The following is a 21,840-nucleotide window of genomic DNA, read 5'->3' as shown; positions in this document are numbered from 1 at the left end:
TATTGGACATCTACAGGTCAATTTTAGTATTTACCATTGTTATTACAATAAAATTAAAAGAATAGCTACATTTATAAAATTGTTATGGTCTAATTATCGAAATTAAATTACATATTTAAAATGCATAATGGTATATGAGAGCAAATTTTCAACCAACTTATTTTAAATATCCTCAAAATGTGCGCACATAACTTAATAGTGAGCAACTTCCTCCAGCTGCATTTGACAGTATTTATTCCCAAGACAGGTTTTAACAGATCTTTTTTGTAAAGCCTCTCCCTACCTCATAGCTCTCCAGAAATTAAAGTGAGTCCATGACATCAAAGGTGTTTAAATATGTTAGCATGTACGTTTAATTTTGGTATACCTATGTATGGCATGCATACAGCCCCAAGAAGTACAGTAGACAGTAGGAATCCGCGTGAAGAGAGGCACGGTTTATGTTAAAAATCCTCTCTAGCTTGGAGCTTGGAAGAAAAATTGCTAAGAAACCTAAGACCGAACTGGATCCTTTTCAAGTAAAACAGCTGACAAAAGGAAGAAGAAAAGGAGGGGGGTAGGAAGTTTCCTCAAAGTCCCAGTAAGTTTCAGGGACTGGTGACGCCCTTCACGCTGTGGGAACCAAGAAAAGCAGGAACCTGCAAGCGGGCGGCTAGCGGGGGCTGCACCCGAAAAGAGGACTGGGCCGCTCTCTGCTCTCTGCCACCTGAGTGGAAGACTTAGGGGCCGCGCACGAAACTCCGTTGGAAGGCCAGCCAGTCTTAGGGACGCTGTGGGGGTGCGGCGGGGTAGCGGCCAGCGCGCGGGGAGCGGCCGCCTTACCTGCAGAGCCTCCGGCCACGACCTGCCGGGAAGTCTCGCGCAGTAAGCTGACGTTGGAGGCCGACATCTTCGCGGCTGAGGGACCGGTAGGCCGAGACGCCGGAGCGAGCTCCTCTGAAGGCCACTGCGGATGGAGACCGGGCCCGGTCGGTCCTCGCTCGGGCTGTGCGGCCGAAGTCCAGCTAAAGACGGCGGCGGTTCGGGCACAGGCTCGCCGCGAGGTCGCCGGAGGGGGGTCCAAACCTGCTCCCCGCTGCCCGGGGCTGCCCTCTCAGGGACGCTGGAGGGGGGGACACTGGCAACGGGAGGGGAGGGGTAGGAGTCCAGGCTTGAGCTCCTAGATAGGGGCTCAGGAACTTGCCTATCAAGATCTCCAGCAGAGTTTAGCTGGCCGGGCCGCCTGAGATAACTAACTGTGAAGCAGCAGCGGGCGACCCTTGCCCTCTTGGAGGCCTAGAATGCAGTACAGTTCCAAAGAAGGGATAATGAATAAATAAGTTAGTTATCCAGAAATTGAAGGCCGCAGCAACTAAGAGCAGATTTTGACTTAAGAAGTGCTAACATAGTAACTTTGCCAAGAAAGTGGTTTTGGACATTTATTTCATGCCTAAACTGAGTTTGACTTAGGGAAAGTCATCATGAAGGCCTTGCTATTCAAGTGTTCTGTAGCCAGTTCACAGGTTCACCAGGCAGTACACAAGCAGTACAATATGGTAGTCTGTCAGAAAGCTGGGTGCTTTGGGATTAGGGCCTAGAAACCTGCATTTTAAGTAGTTCTCTGTAGTTACACATTAAGGCAGACCTGAAAGAGGGACATTATTAATAACCTAGTTCTTTCTTTTTACAGCATGTGTAATTATCCATCCTAGCCCTTTAGAATAACTGGCAAAACAAAACTATCAGTTAATACCTGCTAGTAAAAACCACAAGTTGCCAACTGCAACATAAGAGAGACACGGGATTCTGATATTGTAGAATGCTATGCTCACCACACCCTAACAGGGAGGAGCTGATAAGAACTGAGAGACTGTGGGAACCCTAAAGAATAGCGTTTAATACTAAATATATGCTTCAGATTTGACTCAAATTGTGGTAATGGTCTAATTCTTGCCTTTGGGGTTAACAATGGCTCAGCCATAAAGTGCTTGTAATTCATTGCAAGCCTGAGGACCCAAGTCCAGATCCCCATCACACATGGCCTGGATCTGTAATCCTAGCACTGGGAGACAGAGGCAGGTGGGTCCCTGGAGCTGACCAGTCGATGGGTCTCGCCAAATTGGTGAGTTCCAGGTTCTGTCAGAGACCCTATCTCAAAAGATAAAAATGGGAAACCATTGACGATACCTAACTGTCACCTCTGGCCACCACACACTCCTGTTACACGTATGTACCTGCGCTCTCTCTCGCTCTCTCTCTCTCTCTCTCTCTCTCTCTCTCTCTCTCTCTCTCTCTCTCTCCTCACACACACACACACACAAACAACACTGCACACACACAAGAGGTGTGCCTGTTCAGCCTGACTAGAAAACATATGTAACGTGAGGAACTGGGTAAACTTGCTGGTTATGAGGTAAGATACACAAGAGTAGCTTCTCATTTTGAAAATGGCCCAGTGTGAAAATGTTCACCAATACCAAAGGGTAAGCCCTGAAAGCATGCATGCATGTACAAGTAGCATTATAGTGACATTATACTAGCATGTAACAACAACAATTAATAAAAAAAAGGACATGGATTTTAAAAAGAGCAAGAAAGAGTATAAGGGAGAGCTTGGAGGGAGGAAAAGGAAAGGGGATATAATGTAATTATATTAAAATCTCAAAAATAAAGAACTATTAAAAAATAAAAATCCTAATGGCAAAAAATGAAAATGTTTACCAAAAATACAGTTCTCTCCCTCCCTCCCTCTTTCTTTCCTCATCTTCCTTCTTTCCCTGGCTAACTAAATAAATGGTCTGGACATCTATCTTTCTTTTACTAATTAAATATGGGCTCTTACATAAATCATTTATTCAACAAATACTGAATATCTATTTAACTTTAGACATAGACCCAGAATTCCAAAGCTTATAAAAAGTATTTCCTTCACTTTCTAAAACAGAAATTGGTTTTTTTTTTTAAAGAGACAACAGGAGCAACCACAGGCTGAATACACAGAAAACTAAATAGCGATCTCCCCCAAATTCTATTTGTATGTAAAATACAGACTTTAAAAGTAAGCACAAGGCCTTTTGTATTTATGTATACAATGAGTGAATGCAAACACACTGCAGCATGTGCAGGTCCAAACACATCGTAGAGGTTGGCACTCTCCTTCCACCACCCCGTGAGTCCAGTGATCCAACTCAGAAAACTCAGATCAGAAGCCCGTAACAGTTGTCTTTACCCAACAACTTCCAGCCCTGGGGTGCCTCACAGTTTATGCAGACTCTGGGAAGTCAGACATCTGAGGGCAGAGATCAGGAGGCAAGAGGGCTTATAGTATAGGACTTGTGGCCAGTTTCCTCCAGTCAACTTGTGGCTGGGATAAGGGTGTTATCTTCCCCGGAGTTCCACTTCTAAAGATGCTTAATCCAAAGCATCCCATGGATGGAGGCCCTGATAAGATCTTTGCTTCCCTCTTGTACTTGTACTTTCCTTCCTTCTTGTACTTTCTAGGCTCCCATAAGAGTCCATGAAGTTCTGAGGACCGGAAGGCTTTATCTATCCAAAATTGTCACAATCTTCACAGAAAGAAATATGATCATGTTTTTTACAATACCCCTGTTCCTGTCTCCATTTCCTGTTCTAGTTTGGTTTTTGTTGCTGTGATAAACACCATGATCCCAAGCAACTTTGGAAAGAACAGGTTAATTTCATCTTACACTTTACATCATCAAGGAAACAGTGCAGGGACCTGGAGGCATAAATAAAACACAGACCCCAGAAGAGCATTGCTTACTGCCTTGCTTCAAAGACTTGCCAAGCTACCTTTCTTTTACAGCCCAGGACCACTTTCCCAGAGTTAATACCTCCCACAGTTCAGTAAGTGCTCTCATATTAATCGTTAAGCAAGAAGATGCCCACACACATTCTATGAGACAATTTGATGAATACAATTTGGTTGAGGATACTTCCTCCCAGATGACAACTTTGTGTTAAGTTGACAGAAAACTAACCAGGACACCAGGTAACCAAAATAACTCAGACTGTGGATCACAAAGAAAAAAAAAAATAAAACAGATCAGAGTCTAAGGTCCTATTTGGTACCATCAAGAATGATTCATCATATAAGTTATAAAAATATATAGTAAAAGAAATATACTTTAATAAGAAATGGCCAAAAGATATAGATACAGATTGAATTGGGCTGCCCATTTATATTTTATAGTCTTAACACAAATGTGACCTTTTTTTTTCTTTTTTCTTTTTTTTGTTTTTCGAGACAGGGTTTCTCTGTAGCTTTTTTAAAGCCTGTCCTGGAACTAGCTCTTGTAGACCAGGCTGGCCTCGAACTCACAGAGATCCGCCTGCCTCTGCCTCCCGAGTGCTGGGATTAAAGGCGTGCGCCACCATCGCCCGACAAATGTGACTTTTTTTGAGATGAGCATTTTAAAAGATAAAGTCAAGAAAAATAATAAGGCCCCAGGACCTAAAAGGTTTGGTACATTTGTAATAGACACTAGATTCTTCTTTTTCTCTCTTCCTCTCCCTGTCTTATTCCTTGTTTCCTCTTCCTCTTTTCTCCCCTCTCCCTTTTCCCATCTCTTTTTTCTTTGTCTCTGAGAAAAGCCAGGAGAACACATAATGAAAATGATGACTTCGGTAAGCCAAGAAGAGAGGCCTCACTAAAAAACCTTTCTTCATAACCAATAGCCTCTGTGTGTAAGACAATTGAATAAACATGTTACTTTATACAGAGAAAGCCTCCCTGATAAAGTAACACTTGTGCAAAGGCTTGAACAAAATGAAGAATCCAAAACCTGGTGGTGTCTAAGGGGAAAGAACACATGATAAGACGGGGATGCTTGGGATACTCAACGAGATGTCAAGAATCCCAGTGCAATAAGACGAAGATGTATGATGAGCCCATTAGGAGCAACATCACAATGAAGACCAGTCATTGTGATGTTTTAACTAGGACTTTGGTTTGTATTTTTAGGAGTTACAAGAAACAATGACACAGCTTAGAGCTGGTTTGATAGCACCTGAAAGCTATCATGGAAAGATCATAATGTCTACTTTACCATCACATTTGATTCAGTTTATAGGCAATGTGCCAGCCGAGACTGCCAGTTTTATAATGCCAGATATATCTGCTATGCTATGCAACTCATCCCTTAAATAAATTAGTAGTTTGTGTATAAGATCTCAATTCCTTCACATATCAATCTCATCTGTAAATAAGAAACCATCTAACAAGAAATTAAGTTCTCTCCTTGGTCTTGCACTCTAGGTTTCCAGAAACTTAAGTAGATTTCACTATTATATTTGCTCTTTAATTAAAGTAGCAATTCTCAACCAGGGCTGATTTTGCCCATTAGGCTCTATTAGATAATACCTGGTGACAATTTTTCTTTTTTTCTTTTTTTTTCTTTTTTTGGTTTTTCGAGACAGGGTTTCTCTGCAGCTTTTTTAGAGCCTGTCCTGGAACTAGCTCTTGTAGACCAGGCTGGCCTCGAACTCACAGAGATCCGCCTGCCTCTGCCTCCCGAGTGCTGGGATTAAAGGTGTGCGCCACCACCACCCGGCTTTTTTTTTCTTTTTTTTCTTTTTTTGGGACAATTTTTGACATTATAAGTGGGGAGGGAACTTATAACAATTTATAACTCTTGGCATCTACTGGATAGAGGTCAGGGATGCTATTAAATGTCTAAAAACTGTCAACAAATAATTATCTGCTAATAATACTGTTGACGAGAAACTCTGAACCAGAGAACAAAAAATCTGCTCATTTGCCTGCGTACTATTCATTTTGTTGCTTTTCTGATTTCAGACCTATAGGGTTCCAGGTCTACTGATATTATACGACACTATCTATTCTGAAGAATGTTGTGCCTTGATGACTTCTTGGTATAAGAGTATAAAAATTAAAATTATAAAAATCTTATTGCCACTGGACAGTGGAGGCACACTTGGGAGGCAGAGGCAGGTAGATCTCTGTGAGTTCAAGACCAGCCTGGTCTACAGAGTGAGTCCCAGGATAATCAGGGCCACACAGTGAAACACTGTCTCAAAAAACAGAACCAAACCAAACAAACAAACGAAATCTTATTGCCAAGAAGAGTGTGGAGGCACAGTGAAACCTTTCTGGAAATACCCTCATTGATAATAATTTTGGTTAGGTTCAGTCCTGGGTATTTTGGAGTTTTGAGACACTCTCATTGTAGCCTTGGCCGAGAACTCATTATGGAGAGTAGGCTAGCCATGAACTCATAGTGATCCACCTGCATCTGCCTCTATCTCTGTCTCTGCCTGAAAGAGTGTTTTGGCAAAAGGGTATCCTGGTGATCTGAGAGCCAAGAAATTCCACAAAATCACACCACACAACACAGAAGAGATTTATTGAGGGACAGGAGGAAGACTCGCTGTGAGTGGGGATAGAAAAAAAGAAAGAAACCAGGCCATGAGGGTTTGGGCTTCTTAGCAGGTATGTAACATTGAATAGGGAAAATACAAGACAATAGTGAGAGTGGAAACGTGTCGCATTGGCTGTTAATGACGAGGGGCCACTGACACTGAGTCTGCTGAAGGCAGGGTGGGGGTGAGGAAGCATCTGGCTCTGGAATAAGAGTGGTTCTCAGTTTACCAATTCTGACTGCTAGGATTAAATGTGCATCCCACATGCCTGGCACTCCTAGTGTTCCATTGGAACTTTCAACTTACCCCTGCACAATCTGGAAAGCCCCATTCGCCCCCCCCCCATCTCTCTCTCCAAATTCCACTCAGAGAGTCTCCTAACAAAGAAAAGGTGCCAAAAAGCACAGCTCTGCATTCTTGACAGTTACTGCAATGTACTCTATTTCTACCAGTAGAGCAAAGCCCAGGCCAACCTCATGACCATACTTGGGTACAAAACCATCTTCCTCCGGACATCATCACTCCTTGCCTATAACCTAGAAAGACTTCCTGCTTCAGTCTGAGCTGCAACTTCTCCAGCCTCGATCTCTGGGACTGAAGAACTCACCTGGGAGTTGTTTTGCTCAAATAAACCTGTTCTTGCATCCTCAATTCTGATTGATCTGGCTTACTGCATTGGTGTAGAAACCTATTATTAGGTGTCAGAAAACTTATTACCTAGGTATTTTAAAGGCTATTATGAAGTGTGATTATCTTCCTGATTTTTTTCTTCAGTATGATCACTTTGATATATAGAAAGTCTTATGCTAATGAATTTTTGTATCTTGATTTTTTTTTTTTTTTATAATCAGGTACTTGGCTAAAACTACTTATTAGATCTACAAGTTCTCTCATGGAGTTTAAAAGCCTTTTAACTATAGGCATATATACTCCCAGACTACTTTTAAGGGCATAAGAGCCATTTCTAGCCCATACAAGGAAAAAAAAAAAAAACCTCAAATATCAGGCCACAAAATCCCAACATTCCCTGAGCTTAAAATTTTACCAATCCCTGACCTTAAAATCTTACCAATCCCTGACCTTGTTCCAAGATCAGACCATAAAACCTCACTCATACCAGCCCACCCTCAAAAGCTCCACCCCCCAAGAAACCCTGTATAAAGTCTGCCTCCTGCTCAGTTCTTTGTTGTTTCTCTCCCAGAGACAATAACCCTCTTATGTCTTATGTCTTACCACCTGGAAGGCTGAGATAGAAGAAAAAGGGTTTAAGTTCAGTCTGGACTATACAGTGAGAGCTTGTCTTAAAGTAAAACATCTGCTGCAAAGAGAGGCTTCTTTGATGAGGGATGAAATCTATACTTGCCTGAGGGTAGAAGGATAAGTATTTAGGATGTACTTAGGAATCATGCTGGTTCAGTGAGTGGAAGTAGAAGGTTCACCTCTTAGAACCATGGCCTCACTAGCCTTGGAAAGTTGGGTAAGTTTCTAGTACCACGCATAATGCTCCTTCTAGTGTGTAATGCACATGAGAGTTGCGGTGGCTCAGTGGTTACATACTCTTCTGACATGTGTGAAGACCCAGGTTAGATACTCAACTCTGAAAAAAAGGATTCAAAAATGAATCATGACCCTTCAGAAAAGTGATTTGCAAAAGGGATATGTTTCATGATGTATTGGAAAGTCATGCAATTTGATGTGGACATTTTAACTGTAGCTATTATACTGTGGGACAATGCTTTGTACCCTATCAACTGTATTTTAATAAAATGCTGTTTGGCCAGTAGCCAGGCAGGAAGTATAAGCAGGACAACAAGGCAAAAAGTAGATGCAGGGTGACGAGAACAGAATTCTGGGAAGAGGAGTCTGCAGTCTGATCCAGCCACAGAGCAAGCAATAAGGTACCAAGCCACGTGGAAAACATAGACAAGAATAAAGGGGCAAATATGAGTTATAAGAGTTAATAAGAAGCCGAGCTAATGGACCAATCAGTTTATAGTTAATGTAGACCTCTGTGTGATTTCTTTGGGACTTAATGACTGCAGGGACTGGGCAGGACAGAAACCTCAGTCAACACTATTATCTTTATTTTACTCTCATATCTTTATCTTCATTCCAATCCAGAAAACACCATTGCATATGAACTGAGTATCTTCCCCAAGTAATTCACTCATCACACTTGGCTAGGGTTTGAACATGAAATGTCCCCTATTGGCTCAAATACTTGAACATTTTGTCCTGTTAAAGTCCTGGCAAGAATGAAGATATCCCAAAGAGATACTTTTGCCTCTCCTTTTGGCTATCAGACTACTGAGGCAATGGAGCCTAAGAATTTGGAATTTTCCCAGAAGTCTTATACAAGACAAAGGCTAAAACCATTGTACCAGCTAGATGGAGATCTTGTTTCCTGGAAAGCCACTTCACAGTTTTGACAAGTAGACAGTCCACCTTGCAGAAGAGTTTGAAGTCAAAAGGCAGATCACACTTTGGATAGGACTGATTAGTTATACATACCTGTTGCACTCTAGTTTGGGCCCTGAATTTAGACTTGGGGGATGGGAGAGGACGTTGGATCTCTATGTTCCTCTTCTCATTCTGTACACACTGAATACATTTTTTCTGCCTTTCATTATTAATTGTCTAATTGGCCTCTTAATGCTAGGTGGCTGAACCTTACTCGTTAGGGGTGCGTAGTCTCTGACCTTGGCCGTTTCCAGCTGAATGCTTTATTTTGGAGGTTGTGGAACTTCTGGTAAGTGAACTTTTTGCTAGAGAAAATGGGTCACTGGGAATGGGTTGTATAGCCCAGCCCTATTTTCCATTTGTTCTCTGCTTCTTGACTGTTGAGGTGGGAGAGTCTTCTGTTTGTGTTGATTTCATTGGTTAATAAAGAAACTGCCTTGGCCCATTTAATGGGCCAGCCCTTAGGTGGGTGGAGTAGACAGAACAGGAAGAAGGAAGTGAGGTAGATGGCTCAGTCAGATGCCACGCCTCTCCTAAGTGAGACAGATGCCATGCCTCTCCTCTCTGAGACAGACACGATGAAGCTCCGGCCCAAGATGGACGTACGCTAGAATCTTCCTGGTAAGGCACCACTTCGTGGTGCTACACAGATTATTAGATATGGGTTAATCAAGATGTGAGTAAGAGGCTGAAACTAATGGGCCAGGCAGTGTTTAAATGAATGCAGTTTGTGTGTTGTTATTTCGGGGCATAAGCTAGCCAGGCAGCTGAGAGCCGGGCGGCAGGAAGCGGCCCGCAGCACATCACTACAGACTGTGGATGTAGTGTGACCATCCTGTCATTATGACTCCATCACCAAGATGGACAGTATCTCTTCTTAGTCTATAAGCCAAAATAAAGCCTTCTCTAAGTTGCTTTTGTTGGCTATTTGGTCACAGCAGAAAAAGGCTATGTCATGGTCATGGCTCACTATTCTTATCCAGGTCTGCAGTGAGAGAGAGCAGGAAGCAGAACACAAAGATATGAAAATGTGTGCCATTTTCTGAGCAAGGTTAAAGTTGCAGACAAGATGGCGGCAAGGAAAGCAGTCGTGGTCATTCAAGAGATTAGTGGCACTAAAGTGAAATCTACTCTATACTGGGACAATAGGAAAGGTGTCCTGTGGGCAAGACTCTACCAGTCCAAGGCTCCATCTTATGAATATACAAATTTATCTGAATGGAGGGTGTGGACTGAGAATGCCAATGCAGGGCTTCTCTGCAAAATTCAAGTCCCTGTTTAGGTGTTTTCTCAGATCCAGCTTTAAAAGTCCAAGTAACTCTATTTCACGGTGGCCAAGAACTTGGAAGCTTTGTCCAAGTGGTACTGACTTGCAGGCATGAAAGATGCAAGAGTGAAGGGGATTGTGCAATTGTGCTAAGGTTCCAGGAAGCAGAGGAGGCCAGGCAACATGTAGCAGAGCGAGATTCCATGAAGAGGTCCTGATAGGCTGTTGTTGGAGGAAGGCTGCTTGTTGGTTCCCGGCTGCTCAGCCCTGAAATAATTACATAGAAACCATATCATTTGCAATACTTTTTGGCCAATAGCTTAAGCATATTTCTGGCTAACTTTTATCCTAAACTAACCCATTTCTATTAATCTGTATATCAGCACATGGCTGTGACAGGTGTCTGTCTGGGGGTAGGGGGGTGGCTACATGCTTCTCCCTGACTCTGCCTCCTTTCTCCCAGCATTCAGTTTAGCTTTCCCCATCTAGTTCTGTTCCCCTAGCTCTGCTACAGGCCCAAAGCAGTTCCTTTATTAACCAATGGTATTCACAGCATACAGAAGAGAATTGGACATCAGGCTGTGGCATGGAGTTGGGAAGGTGATATTAGAGATGCCAGAACTGTGGGAGATCCACTGAGAAAAGCAGTCGACGTGGAAGAAAGCCAGCCCATGACAGAGGCCACACGAGTTACAGGCAGTAGAGCTGGGGCCCAGAGGGTTGTACAAGGCTGTTGGAGCCCAAACAATTTCAGCCGTGGAATGTGGAGCTTCAAGAAACTCTACTGTGCTGAATTTTAGTGTTGCTTTGATGTGATTTTTTTCCCTTGCTATCTTGTTCTTTTTGGAACACAATTGTCTACTGGAACAGAATTTGAGTTTTCAGTTTACAGGGGTTCATGATTAAGAAGTTTGTTCCACCTCTCTCTTTTGGAAACTGTGTTTTGTTATGTATCCCAGACTGTCCTGAAATTTATTGTCATTCTTCAAAGGTTTGGGATTACAGAGGTGTATCACCATAACCCTATTTTTAATGATATTTTGTGTGCATAAAAATGATTCAACCCTGTAATGTAAAGCATTAAATAAATAAAATTAAAAATGCATTTTTAAGGCTGAAGCTGTCACAAGTCACTTCAGAGTACTAGTCATTGGTTACATGAATAAACTTTTTAAAATATTATACTCTATTTACTCCAAATAATTTAATCCAATTCGTTCGTCCTTTTCCACAAACTTCACCTCTTTTGGCCCTTACTAGTAAGTTCTTTTCACTGTCTTTGTCCCCTAACTTTGGTGGTCCTCACCAAAGTTTATTCTCTGCTGGGAGCGTAAAAACTACTATTAGTGATAACATTAATTTCCTAGCATCCAGAAGAGTACTTGGCACGCAGTATGCACTCAGCAAATAACCCAAAGAATACTAGGTAATGTAATTAAAGTGACTTTTAAACTCAATACTAAACTGCCAGTGTTATAATTCCCAGCAACAAGGCTGAGGTGGAGGCAGGAGCTCTGCGTCAGACTGGGCAGCAGACACCACTTCTCTCCGTCTTTCTCAGAGGAAATACTTGAATCATTACCAGTTACATCAGTTCAGATAAAATTCCATGTTACCTCTTTAACTCCACAATAAAGCAACATCCTTGGCACTCAGGTTTTTCTTGGAAATTCAGAGGCCGAACATTTGGTGAATGCACATGGTCTAGAACACTCTCTCTCTAGTCCTGAAGTAAAAACTGCCACCAGCTTTGAAGTTTTTCTGAAACGTTCTTTGGTCTGCATCAAGGTCTCACTCCGGCTCACTTTGCAGCGCCCTTACTCAGGTACGCGCGCAAACTTAAACCCACGGAAGGAAACCACAGTTCTGCCCAGTGAAGACAGCCCATGTGAGGCTGAGACCACGCACCCCACGTTTCTCCTCCTCCAGCAAGACAGGAGTTTGTCTGGACAGCAGCCAGCTACTCCCCCACGGGCGACCTCAGCCGCCTCCTCTCCAGCTCCTCTCCAAACTCCCTGCGGCCTCAGGCTCGGCGGAAGCCCCGCCCCGAGGTCGCCAGCGGGCTCGCGCATGCCCGGTGTGCGCAACCTCGCAGCGCGCTCCCCCTCGTCTGCCCCTCCCCTTTTGGTCATTCGTGGGCGCGCGTAGCGGGCGCGCGTAGATTGGCTGCTTCGGTGGCGGCGTCTCAGGCCTGAGAGACTGCGCGAGCGAGCCGAGTGGGCGCGGAGGATTCTCGCGGCTCCTTAGGTAACGGCGTGGACCGGGAGAGCTGGGGGAGGGAGGGCGGGTCGGGGTGGGCTGCAGCCGGCTCCCCACTTCCGGCCGCAGCCCCTGGAGGTGCGAGGAGGAGGTGTGCACGGGATTGGCCCGGAGCGTGCCGGCCACCCTCGAGGGCCGGTGTCGCGGGGTTCTCAGGTGACACACTGCTCCTTCTCCTCAGGTTTCGGCACGGGCTTGCAAAAGTTAAAGAGACTGAACATTGATTCAGAAGTGTGGGTTGTTTTTCCTCTAAGTCTTGGCGAGGTCGGGTTTCAGTCCTGGCTGGACCGCCGATCGATCCACTGTGTGCCCTTGCGGTACACTTGAGCACTTTAGAGTTCTCACCCTGGAAAGTGCAAGCCAAACTCCGGGGTCGCTCAACAGGCGCAGAGTCCGCTGCAGTAAGAGCGCGTGGATGCCAGCTTCGCGTTCACAACATCCCGGAGGCGACTTTTCTGACTGGAGGATGACACCTCCCAGTGGTACTTACCGGTGAACTTCTTGAAGCTCGGAGGAAGGAGCTGGCTAAACTACCAGATAGCAGGACAGACGAGAGGGTCGTCTAAAGGAACACCTTTCCACGAGAACAGGACGTGGGTGGGCTCCTTCGAGCATTTTATGCCAGTTAATTTTCAGGGGTTGTGGACACAGTTAAGGGAGGACAACTTTAACCTACTAATCACGAGTTTACTCACTTTATACAGTGTGGTCTTCTATCTGGAAAGCCCCAAATGACAGTTATGTAATCATTACATAGGTTGTCACTATATCTCTGTCTCTATCTATCTATCTGTCTGTCTGTCTGTCTGTCTATCCATCCATCCATCCATCCATCCATCCATCTATCTATCTATACCTATTCCCTTTGTCAGTTTGCCAGGAATTGCCTTCATCAGATTGTCCTGTGGGCATGTCTTTGGACATTTTCCTGAATTTGATTTGGGTGGGCACAGATCACTGTGGGCGGTTTCACCACTAGTCAGGTGGTCCTTAGGTGTATAAGAAGCAAGCCAAGCATGTCATGGCGAGCAAGCCATTAAGCAGGGTTACTTCCTAGTGTCTGCTTCAGTTCCTTCTTTCAGGTCCTAGCTTTGAGCAACTTTGGTAGCTTCCCTGGGTGATGGAAGCCCTCCTCCTGCCCCCCATGTTGCTTTTAGTCTTGGTATTTATCAAAACAATGGAAACCAGACTAGAGCACGTCTTATGTAATAGTATGCCAGTAAAACTAATTGAGGTTTACTTTTTAAAAGTGAGATAATCTGAATTGTTTCTTTAAAGTAAAGATGGCAAAACAAATATGAATAGGTGATAGGCACATTTTTTTTCTTCAAAGACGCAGAGTATGAAATACAAATCTTTGTGTGGTAACTTTCAAGTATTTAAGTCATGTGTACAACTCACTGCATTTCATCATGTATACTCTTTTATCTAGTATCAAGATCAAGAAAGAACATAATAAGGGATGGAGTGATAGATTGGTGGGTAGGAGCGCAGGACCCGGTTTGATTCCCAGCATCTACATGGTGCACACAACCTTCTTTAACTCTAGTCCCAGGAAAACTGATGCCTCCTTCTGCCCTCTTAGCATGCTTATGTGTACTTCGGTACCAAGGCATACATGTAGACAAAATACCAACATACGTAAAAGGTTTCATTTTTTAAAAACAACATAATAGTATTTGCATTTCAGAAAACCCTGTTTGTACCAATAGTAATCACTGGATTTGAGTTTATTTGCATAGGAATTGAAGGGACTGGAGCCATTACAGCCTAATGGACTCCTGGTTAATCATTTTGGCTGAGTACCTGGACTGAATTTGTGCTGTGGGCTGAAAAGTTCGCCAGCCCCTGCTGTATTTAAACAATGGCTGCTCAGGACTGCTCCAACTTTCCCTGCCTATTATCTCAGTTAACATTTACAGCAGACAGGTTCTACTTTTAGGTGGTTTTTTTAGAAGTGAATTTAATATGTATTAAATTTAAGATGTATTAGAAGTATATTGAAACATTTAGGGGTAGTCTAGCCATGTGATATTGATTCTTCTTTGATTATTATTAAGTAAACACAGTTTTAAGATAGGCTACACCTTTGACACAATAACAGTTTATGCAAGTACTTTTAAAATAAATTCTAATGAAATAATCTGTTAGGCAGCAATAAGTAGCAAATGTGCTATTTATTAAATTTATTAAATTCAGAAAAGTTAGTGAAAGAAATAGCTCTTTATGAGAGTTTAAGGAACAGAACTACATTGTAGTCTCTCACTTTAAATCCTTTTTTAAAAACAAACAAACAAACAACCCAGGATCTCCTGTCCTTTAGGCTGTCCTCAAACTAGCTAAATAGCTGAGGATGTCCTTAGGTTTTGATTCTCCTGTTTCCGACTCTGGAGAGCTGTCTGCTGGTGTCAGAGATGTGCACTACCATGGCTGGAGTCTTTTGTTGTTGTCGTTATTATTATCATCATTAGTTGCTCTGGCTGGCCCTGAAATTTTGGCCTCCAGACATCTTCCTACCTTAGCCCACCGAGTAGCTGATAGTACAGCTATGGGCCACTGCACTTAACTTGTTTACTTTAATATGTTTGGGAATAGTTAATTTTATGTCCTGAAGTATTAAATTTAATCATAACTATATACCCAGTGTTTGTTTTGGGCTATAGTTTTTGTTGTTTTGTTTTTGAAGTCTCTAATCTGGCAGCATAAAGTATTATTTTAAAGGGGTAGCTGGTTTGGTGCTTCACTGAGGTGGTTAAATAATGGGGCAGATTTTTCCATAGAATTGTTTTTGGCAGTTGGTTAGAGCAACCCTGGTTCTGATATTGCTAAAATTGAAAGTATTCTTCTTTTTAATTTTATTCTATTTTGAATATATACAAGTAGGTAGTATATTCTTATAAATTTACAGTTTTGCATTAGATGAGCTGTATATACACATTGAGATTGCTTTCATTATGCTTGGATTTATATTTTTTATAAATAACTGGACTATAACACTTTATTTTACTGCAGTCTATAATCTTGAATTTTATTGTTTCTTCTTGAAACATGTCAATATCTCTTCTTTTAATTTTTGACAGTCTCTCTCTATTTAGTCCTGGATGTCTTAGAAGTTGCTATGTAGACCAGGCTGGCCTTGTACTCAGAGAGATCCTCCTGCTTCTGCCTCCCGAGTGCTGGTAGTAAAGACATGCTCCACTGCCTAGGGCTTCTTTGTAGTTTTATCTTAAGGATTTTGCTAATACTTTAAAAAACTTTTATAAAATGTAATTCATATAAGACCAAAATATAAAACATATAGACATTTTTTGAATAAATGAATAATCATTATAACTTGTTATTTGTATTTGGTTGTTTACAAAGCATGTCTGTGCATGTCATATGGATTCATCAATGGATGGACTGTTTTATCTCTTTCTTATTAAGGCTGTTGCTCAGTTCTCTTTCATTAAAATTTTCTTTCATTAATTATTTGTAAATGTATGAATCTCTTTTAGTAGTGATAATTGCTGACAATTTGCTAAAGCTCCTTTTGTAATAATGGAGTCTATTTCTCCCTGGACACACACACACAAACACACAGAAAGAGAGAAAGAGAGAGAGAGAGAGAGAGAGAGAGAGAGAGAGAGGGGTACAAATAAATATTCCTACAAGGTGGTGAGAAACTGATAGCTATTCAGTAGAAGTGATGTCTCAAATGTGTAATTTCCGTCTTTATCCAGGCTGGGGTAGACATGGTAAGATACTGTTGTTCCTGACACTGGGCAGTGACAGCAAGCTGCAGTTCTTAAGTGACGTCAGGAGACCGACAACTGGTGGTCTTTGGTACATTGTGTTAAACTGGATATTTGGTGGCTTAGGTGTATATAATACATTTTTGATGTATTGATCAGGGTATAGCCCATCAGAAGTCAAAGAACATCTTTCTAGAATTCTGTATTCCATGTATAATACTTTTAATGTTAAAATAATATACAATGATAATAATGTACAGATATAGTCTACTTCACTAAATAGCTCAGTGTTAGAATTATATAAATTTGTACATATATCATCTCCCCATTTATATTTTTAAGTGTACTTCATGTACTCTGCGAGTTTGGAAGTTATAATACTTCAGCATTCTTTTACTGCTTACTGGAAAGACTATAACTTTCTTTAGCTGTCCCTTACATGGGCAGTGGTATATACTTGTTCTTTTAATTTTTTTGAGAAACTGCAGTTTCTCGGACATATGCATATACCTTTTGTGAGAGGTTAGATTTCTACAAATAGAATTGTGAACTCAAAAAGTTAGTGTATTTAAAGCTTGAATCCCACATTTGGGGGCATTCTTATTTTTTTCTATTAAGTGGCATCCTTTTTAAATATAAAGTATAAATATTTAGTTTAAGCTTTTTTAGGCAAGTGCCTATCAAACCTTCACTGAAAACACGTTGTGTTGTATTCTGTCCCCTTTTCTCTGAGCTCGTAATTGAAGCAAGAGAAACCTTAGCATTGACATTTATTTGTGAAAGTTGCTAACACCAAGAATGGAAAAGAAAGTCCTAGAGGTTTTCAGAGAGAACATACAACCGGGCTATCAAAACAACCAGAACACTGAGTATGCTAGCGTCTGTCTTCTCGCCAGCACTGTCTGCTGCTGGAATACAGTGTCTCAGTCACTCGACAGATTTGAAGGACAAGACCCCAAACCTATAGCAGAAAGTCAGGGATCTGGAGAGCGGAGGATGGATGCAGAATAAGACTCTTCTAGACTGCAAGCCTCTGAAAGTTCTGGAAGTTATGTTCTATTAAAACAAAGCACCAAAACAAACAAACCATAGCAAAACAAAAACAAAACAAGGCATCTGCAATGTCAGAAAGCAAAACGTAGCCCAGGAAAAGACTGAGAACGAGACAGTGGTCTAAGAATGGCAACTGCATGGCAGGCCAGAGGGCCAGCAGCTTAGATCAGAGAGTCTCCCGCGACGTCCAGGCAGTTAAGTTTATTTGAGAGATTTTATAATCCCTGAACCCCATATTTTTTGTTAGACTTTTCACATTATGATTTTGGTTTGTCAATAGATACAGACTCTTCTGGGTTTCTGTTTTTTTATTGATCTGATACTGATTGCTTGCTTTTAAAGGAGAGGGTTTTTTTTTTTGTGTGTGTGTGTCTCCATTATATAAACTGTGAAGTAAAAATTTTATTTTTAATCATATTTTAAAAATATGATAGTTCCACAGCAACTTTATCATAATTTTATTTGATAAAGATTGTTACCTGAGATTAATACTCTCTCTCTCTCTCTCTCTCTCTCTCTCTCTCTCTCTCTCTCTCTCTCTCTCTCTCTCACACACACACACACACACACACACACCTCTAAATAAATATATACAACCTACTCAGTCTGTATAATATTACTTGTGTGTGTATGTGCCCATTTGGTATTTGATAACCAATGGTGTGCTTGTCCCTGGGGATACCCCCCCCCCCAGCATTCCTTCCTTCCTCCAGTTCTTTGTTTATTGTTGAATTCTTTTGCGCTCCCTCTCACCCCATCCATGTTAACATGTCTATTGGTGTCATCCTTGTTCAGGTCGGGTGAGACTTGACAGGTATAGCTTCTGACATTTCCCTCATTTCTCCAGTGTTCCCTGTGCCTTAGGGACAGGAGTATTGTAGATGTGTCCATTGAGACTGAGCTCAACAACTCTGTGCTTTGATTGGTGGTGGTTTTCTGTACCCGTGTGTGCGTGTGTGTTGCAAAGAGGTTTCCTTGATGAAGGGTGAGAACTGTACTTCTCTGTGGGTAGAACATATTTAGAATGCACTTAGGGGTTATGTTGTTTTAATAAAATGGAGGTTATAGAATAACCTTTATTATAGTATACAGTTCTGATTAATCTGTATTATTACTGTATATTTTACTGTACCAAATTTTTTAGCGTACTCTGGATTGAATGTGCTTAATTTTAATCAAAGTTCATTAAACTTAGTATGTATAGTAAGCCACAATATATATGATGTTCAGTACTACTTGTGGTTCAGGATCCACTTGGGCCTGGCTTACCTCTCTCAGATAAGAAGAGACCTACATCCTGTTATTATTGGAGGCTCAAGTATTGATGAGACTCTTTTGAATATATAAACTTAGTGCTATAGATTTCATTCACATTTGTTACGTACATCACACAAGTTTTAACACATTCTATTACCATTTTTATTATTTAAAATATTTTAAGATTTAATTTTAACTTTTTTGAACCACATGCTTGTTAAAGGATTTCTCTAGATCTTTCTGTTACTGATTTCTAGTTTATTTTAGTTGATAAATAATGTCTGCTTTTATGACTTTAGTTCTGAGAAATGTATTCAGGCCTGTTTGGTAAATCTATTTAGGCTCCATTTTTATAAATGTGGTATATGCACTTGAAAAACTGTAATTTTTTTTAATGCCACGTAGATCAGTTTGGTAGATGTCCTGCCTGTGAGGTTTTTTTTTGTGTGTGTGTGTGTGTGTGTCACTGTGACAAAATATCTAAGGAAAACAAAGAGCGATGTATTCTGACTCACGACTTCAGTCCCTGGTTACCGGTTCCATTGCTGGAGGGAGAGAGAACTTCATGGTGGAAGAACATGATAAAGTACAGCTGTGGGGAAGACTGGGAGGAAACATCTGGGGACAGGATAAACCTTTCAAAGGTGTGAGCCACCTACTTCCTCCATTCACCCTTTAAAGCCTATTAGGTGGGAACCAAGCCTTTAGAACATTTATCTTCGGGGGACATTTGGGATTCAAACCATGACAATATTAAAAAGCCAACTGGACACTAACGTGGCTAGAAATTTTTATTTGGTAGCTAAAATGGTGTCTCAATTATATAATCTAAATTAAATTTAAGTTTCTTTTAGTGATTTTTTTTTCTGACTGATTTTAAAGCAGCATGTCTTAAAACTGATTAGTATTTTAATACTTTTATTGTCTTCAAATTTTAATGTAAATTGAAGCTATTTCCTTAATTTATTTCAGACAGCTTACTGCCAGCATGGGAGCTGTGTTATAGCTTACAACATTTCAAAGCAGAACATTTTATTCACTGGCATGAGCTGGCACAGTGGGCAGGATTATTGTAATTCATTTGGGTAAATGGATTGAAACCTTGGAAGTTAATGTACAAAAATATTCTGTCAGTTTTTGCAGTTCTTTAATGATAAAATCTGGGTTTAGAACTTCAGCATCTTAATTTCTATTGTCTTTATTCCATTCTAATTATTAATTTTGATCTTCTTTTCAGTTAAAGTCCATGTATTATCTTTAAAGGACTGCGTTTTTGTTTGCTACCCATTTAGAATTATGGTCTCATTTAAAATTATCCCATCATGCTAATTACTAATTACTTGGTTTTGCAAGCTCATGGTCCATATGCAAATGCATCTTAAACAATGGAGAAATTATTTTTCTAATTGAAGTTTTTGAATAGATTTTCTCCTAAAATGTATTATAATTTTAAAAATTAGTTTTGGAATAGCAAGAGAATGTGCCGTATAGCTATTAGTGACTAAAAATTTAGGCTACTCTTTAGCGTATATCATATTTATTTTTAGTGGTGTCTTTGAAAGTCACCAAAAGATGTTTGTAGACGTGCTCAGAATGGAAAACTAAGCTATTGCTACCCAGTGGCCTATGAAACCAACACTAAGTAAATGTTTGGAAAATCATACGATATTCTGCCAAAAATAAGTATTTGGAGAAACTGTGTGTGTGTGTGTGTGTGTGTGTGTGTGTGTGTGTGTGTGTGTGTAAAATAAAAGTGTAAAGAGACATTAAATTTCTAAAATCATTATTTTGCTAGTGAATTTAATAGGTGACCCCCCTTTCTATTTTCCTTTTGGTGTATTCTAGACTATTTTCTAGATGAGATAGTGATGTGGAAATTGCCTAAAATTTATATTTCTGTTAGTTTTTCTTTTATCAGTCATAGTTACAAAGTTGCAAATTCAGCATCATTTTACTTTGTCATCTGACTTTTGATCATCTTTCTTTTAGTGATTAAAATAAATACATGTTTATATCTTCACTATAAAGAATATGATTTTTAGCCTTTAAATCCTCTATATGACTTTCTGAAGATTATTAATGTAAATAGTTTATAAAAGTGTATGCTGTTGCTTTTAAGTTTGTAAAAGTGCCAGTTAATTTGTAAAGGTCTCTGTTATAACACCTTCCCTTCCCAGCTTCTACCTGTTCCCCTCCACTCTGTTTGTTATTGCCTTTCTGTCAAGTCTGAATTCCATTTCAAGTTTCTGCATGATGTTGAGAGGACATCTGTCAAGTGTTTGAGAGTTCCTAGATAAATGCTATAGCTTTCAAACCTGATTCATTTGTCTCCAGAGAGCTTAGCTGTTGGTTTGGAGGATTCTCCTGGTTCACAGACACGGTTTTGCTGCTGTGCTTCCCTCTGCTTCTGCACAGTAGATGTTGTATCCATGCAGGCATTGATATTGTCTTCTAGGCTTTGCCTAATTTTTGTTGAAAGGGTTCTGTTTGTAGATCTGGCCCTTCTGTCTTAACCACATTTAATTTATTCAGTTTAATTTTCTGGACTGTCTAACCTTTTGACAATGAGACACAATGTCATTGTCATCAACAAAGTTCATACTCAAATCCAGAACATAATAGTTTTAAACAAAGCAACAAAAAGCCCAGAGTATTTCACATAGTATCAAGTTTCACAGTTTTTTGTTGACTCCTATTCACAGTCATGCCTGTACCTGCTTCTTAGAGAGTACTTGATCACCAAATGAAATGATCTGTTTCTTCCAAAGTAGTTATCGTTTAACATAGTCTCATTTATTAAGTTTTTTGAAGTTTTTTTCCAGTATAGTTAATTATTTCATCTAATCCGTACTGGAGCAGAACAAAGACATTAATTGTAAAACTTGATTGCTCCTGTAGAGTGTGTGCACATGTGCACATGTGTGCCACAGTTCACACGAGGAACTCAGAGGACAACTTGCACAGAAATCAGTTCGCTCCTTCCGCCATGTGGTTGACAGGCTTGGAGGCAAATGGCTTTACCCACTGAGCCATCCTGCAGCTGTGCTGCTAATTTTATTTAAACTTGGCACAAGCTGGAGTCAATTTGGGAAAAGGGAACCTCTATTGAGATTGACCTGTGGTGCATTTTCTTAATTAGTGATCAATATGATGGGACCCAGCTCATTGGGTGGTGCCATCCTGGTCAGATGGTCCCGGAGTATATAAGAAAGCAGGCTGAGCAAACCTTGAGGAGCAACCCCATAAGCAGCACCCCTACACGGTCTCTGCATCAGCTCCCGCCTCCATGTTCTTGCCCTGACTTTCCTGGGTGATAGACTACAAACGATATATCTTCCTGACTTTGCTTTTGTTCATGGTATTTCATTACAGCAACAGAAACCCTGGGACACAGGCCCATGGCTTGTTCTTTCATAACAGCTTTCTGTG

General features: G+C 40.9%; 2 protein-coding genes across 4 annotated transcripts in view; one reads left to right on the top strand and one right to left on the bottom strand.

Moving 5' to 3' along the window:
- Slc25a21 (solute carrier family 25 member 21) overlaps positions 1-11,896 on the bottom strand; it is a 480,209-nt gene extending 468,313 nt beyond the window's left edge. For 2 of the 3 annotated variants that reach the window (XM_038337578.1, XM_038337580.1), the window contains exon 1: positions 823-1,248. In XM_038337578.1, the coding sequence (XP_038193506.1) occupies positions 823-889 (67 nt within the window). In that variant the 5' untranslated portion in view covers positions 890-1,248. Of the gene's footprint in view, positions 1-822; positions 1,249-11,724 lie in introns of those variants that run through there. The other variant, XM_038337579.1, reaches the window with a different exon arrangement.
- A 344-nt stretch (positions 11,897-12,240) lies between these two features.
- The window catches only part of Mipol1 (mirror-image polydactyly 1), a 204,244-nt gene continuing 194,644 nt past the window's right edge, over positions 12,241-21,840 (top strand). The window contains 1 exon segment of the mRNA XM_038335748.1: positions 12,241-12,355. The gene's annotated coding sequence lies outside the window, so the exon portion shown is untranslated.

The sequence above is a fragment of the Arvicola amphibius genome, chromosome 7, assembly GCF_903992535.2.
Source record: "Arvicola amphibius chromosome 7, mArvAmp1.2, whole genome shotgun sequence".
NCBI classification, from domain to species: domain Eukaryota; kingdom Metazoa; phylum Chordata; class Mammalia; order Rodentia; family Cricetidae; genus Arvicola; species Arvicola amphibius.
This window is presented reverse-complemented; position numbering and strand designations above follow the sequence as displayed.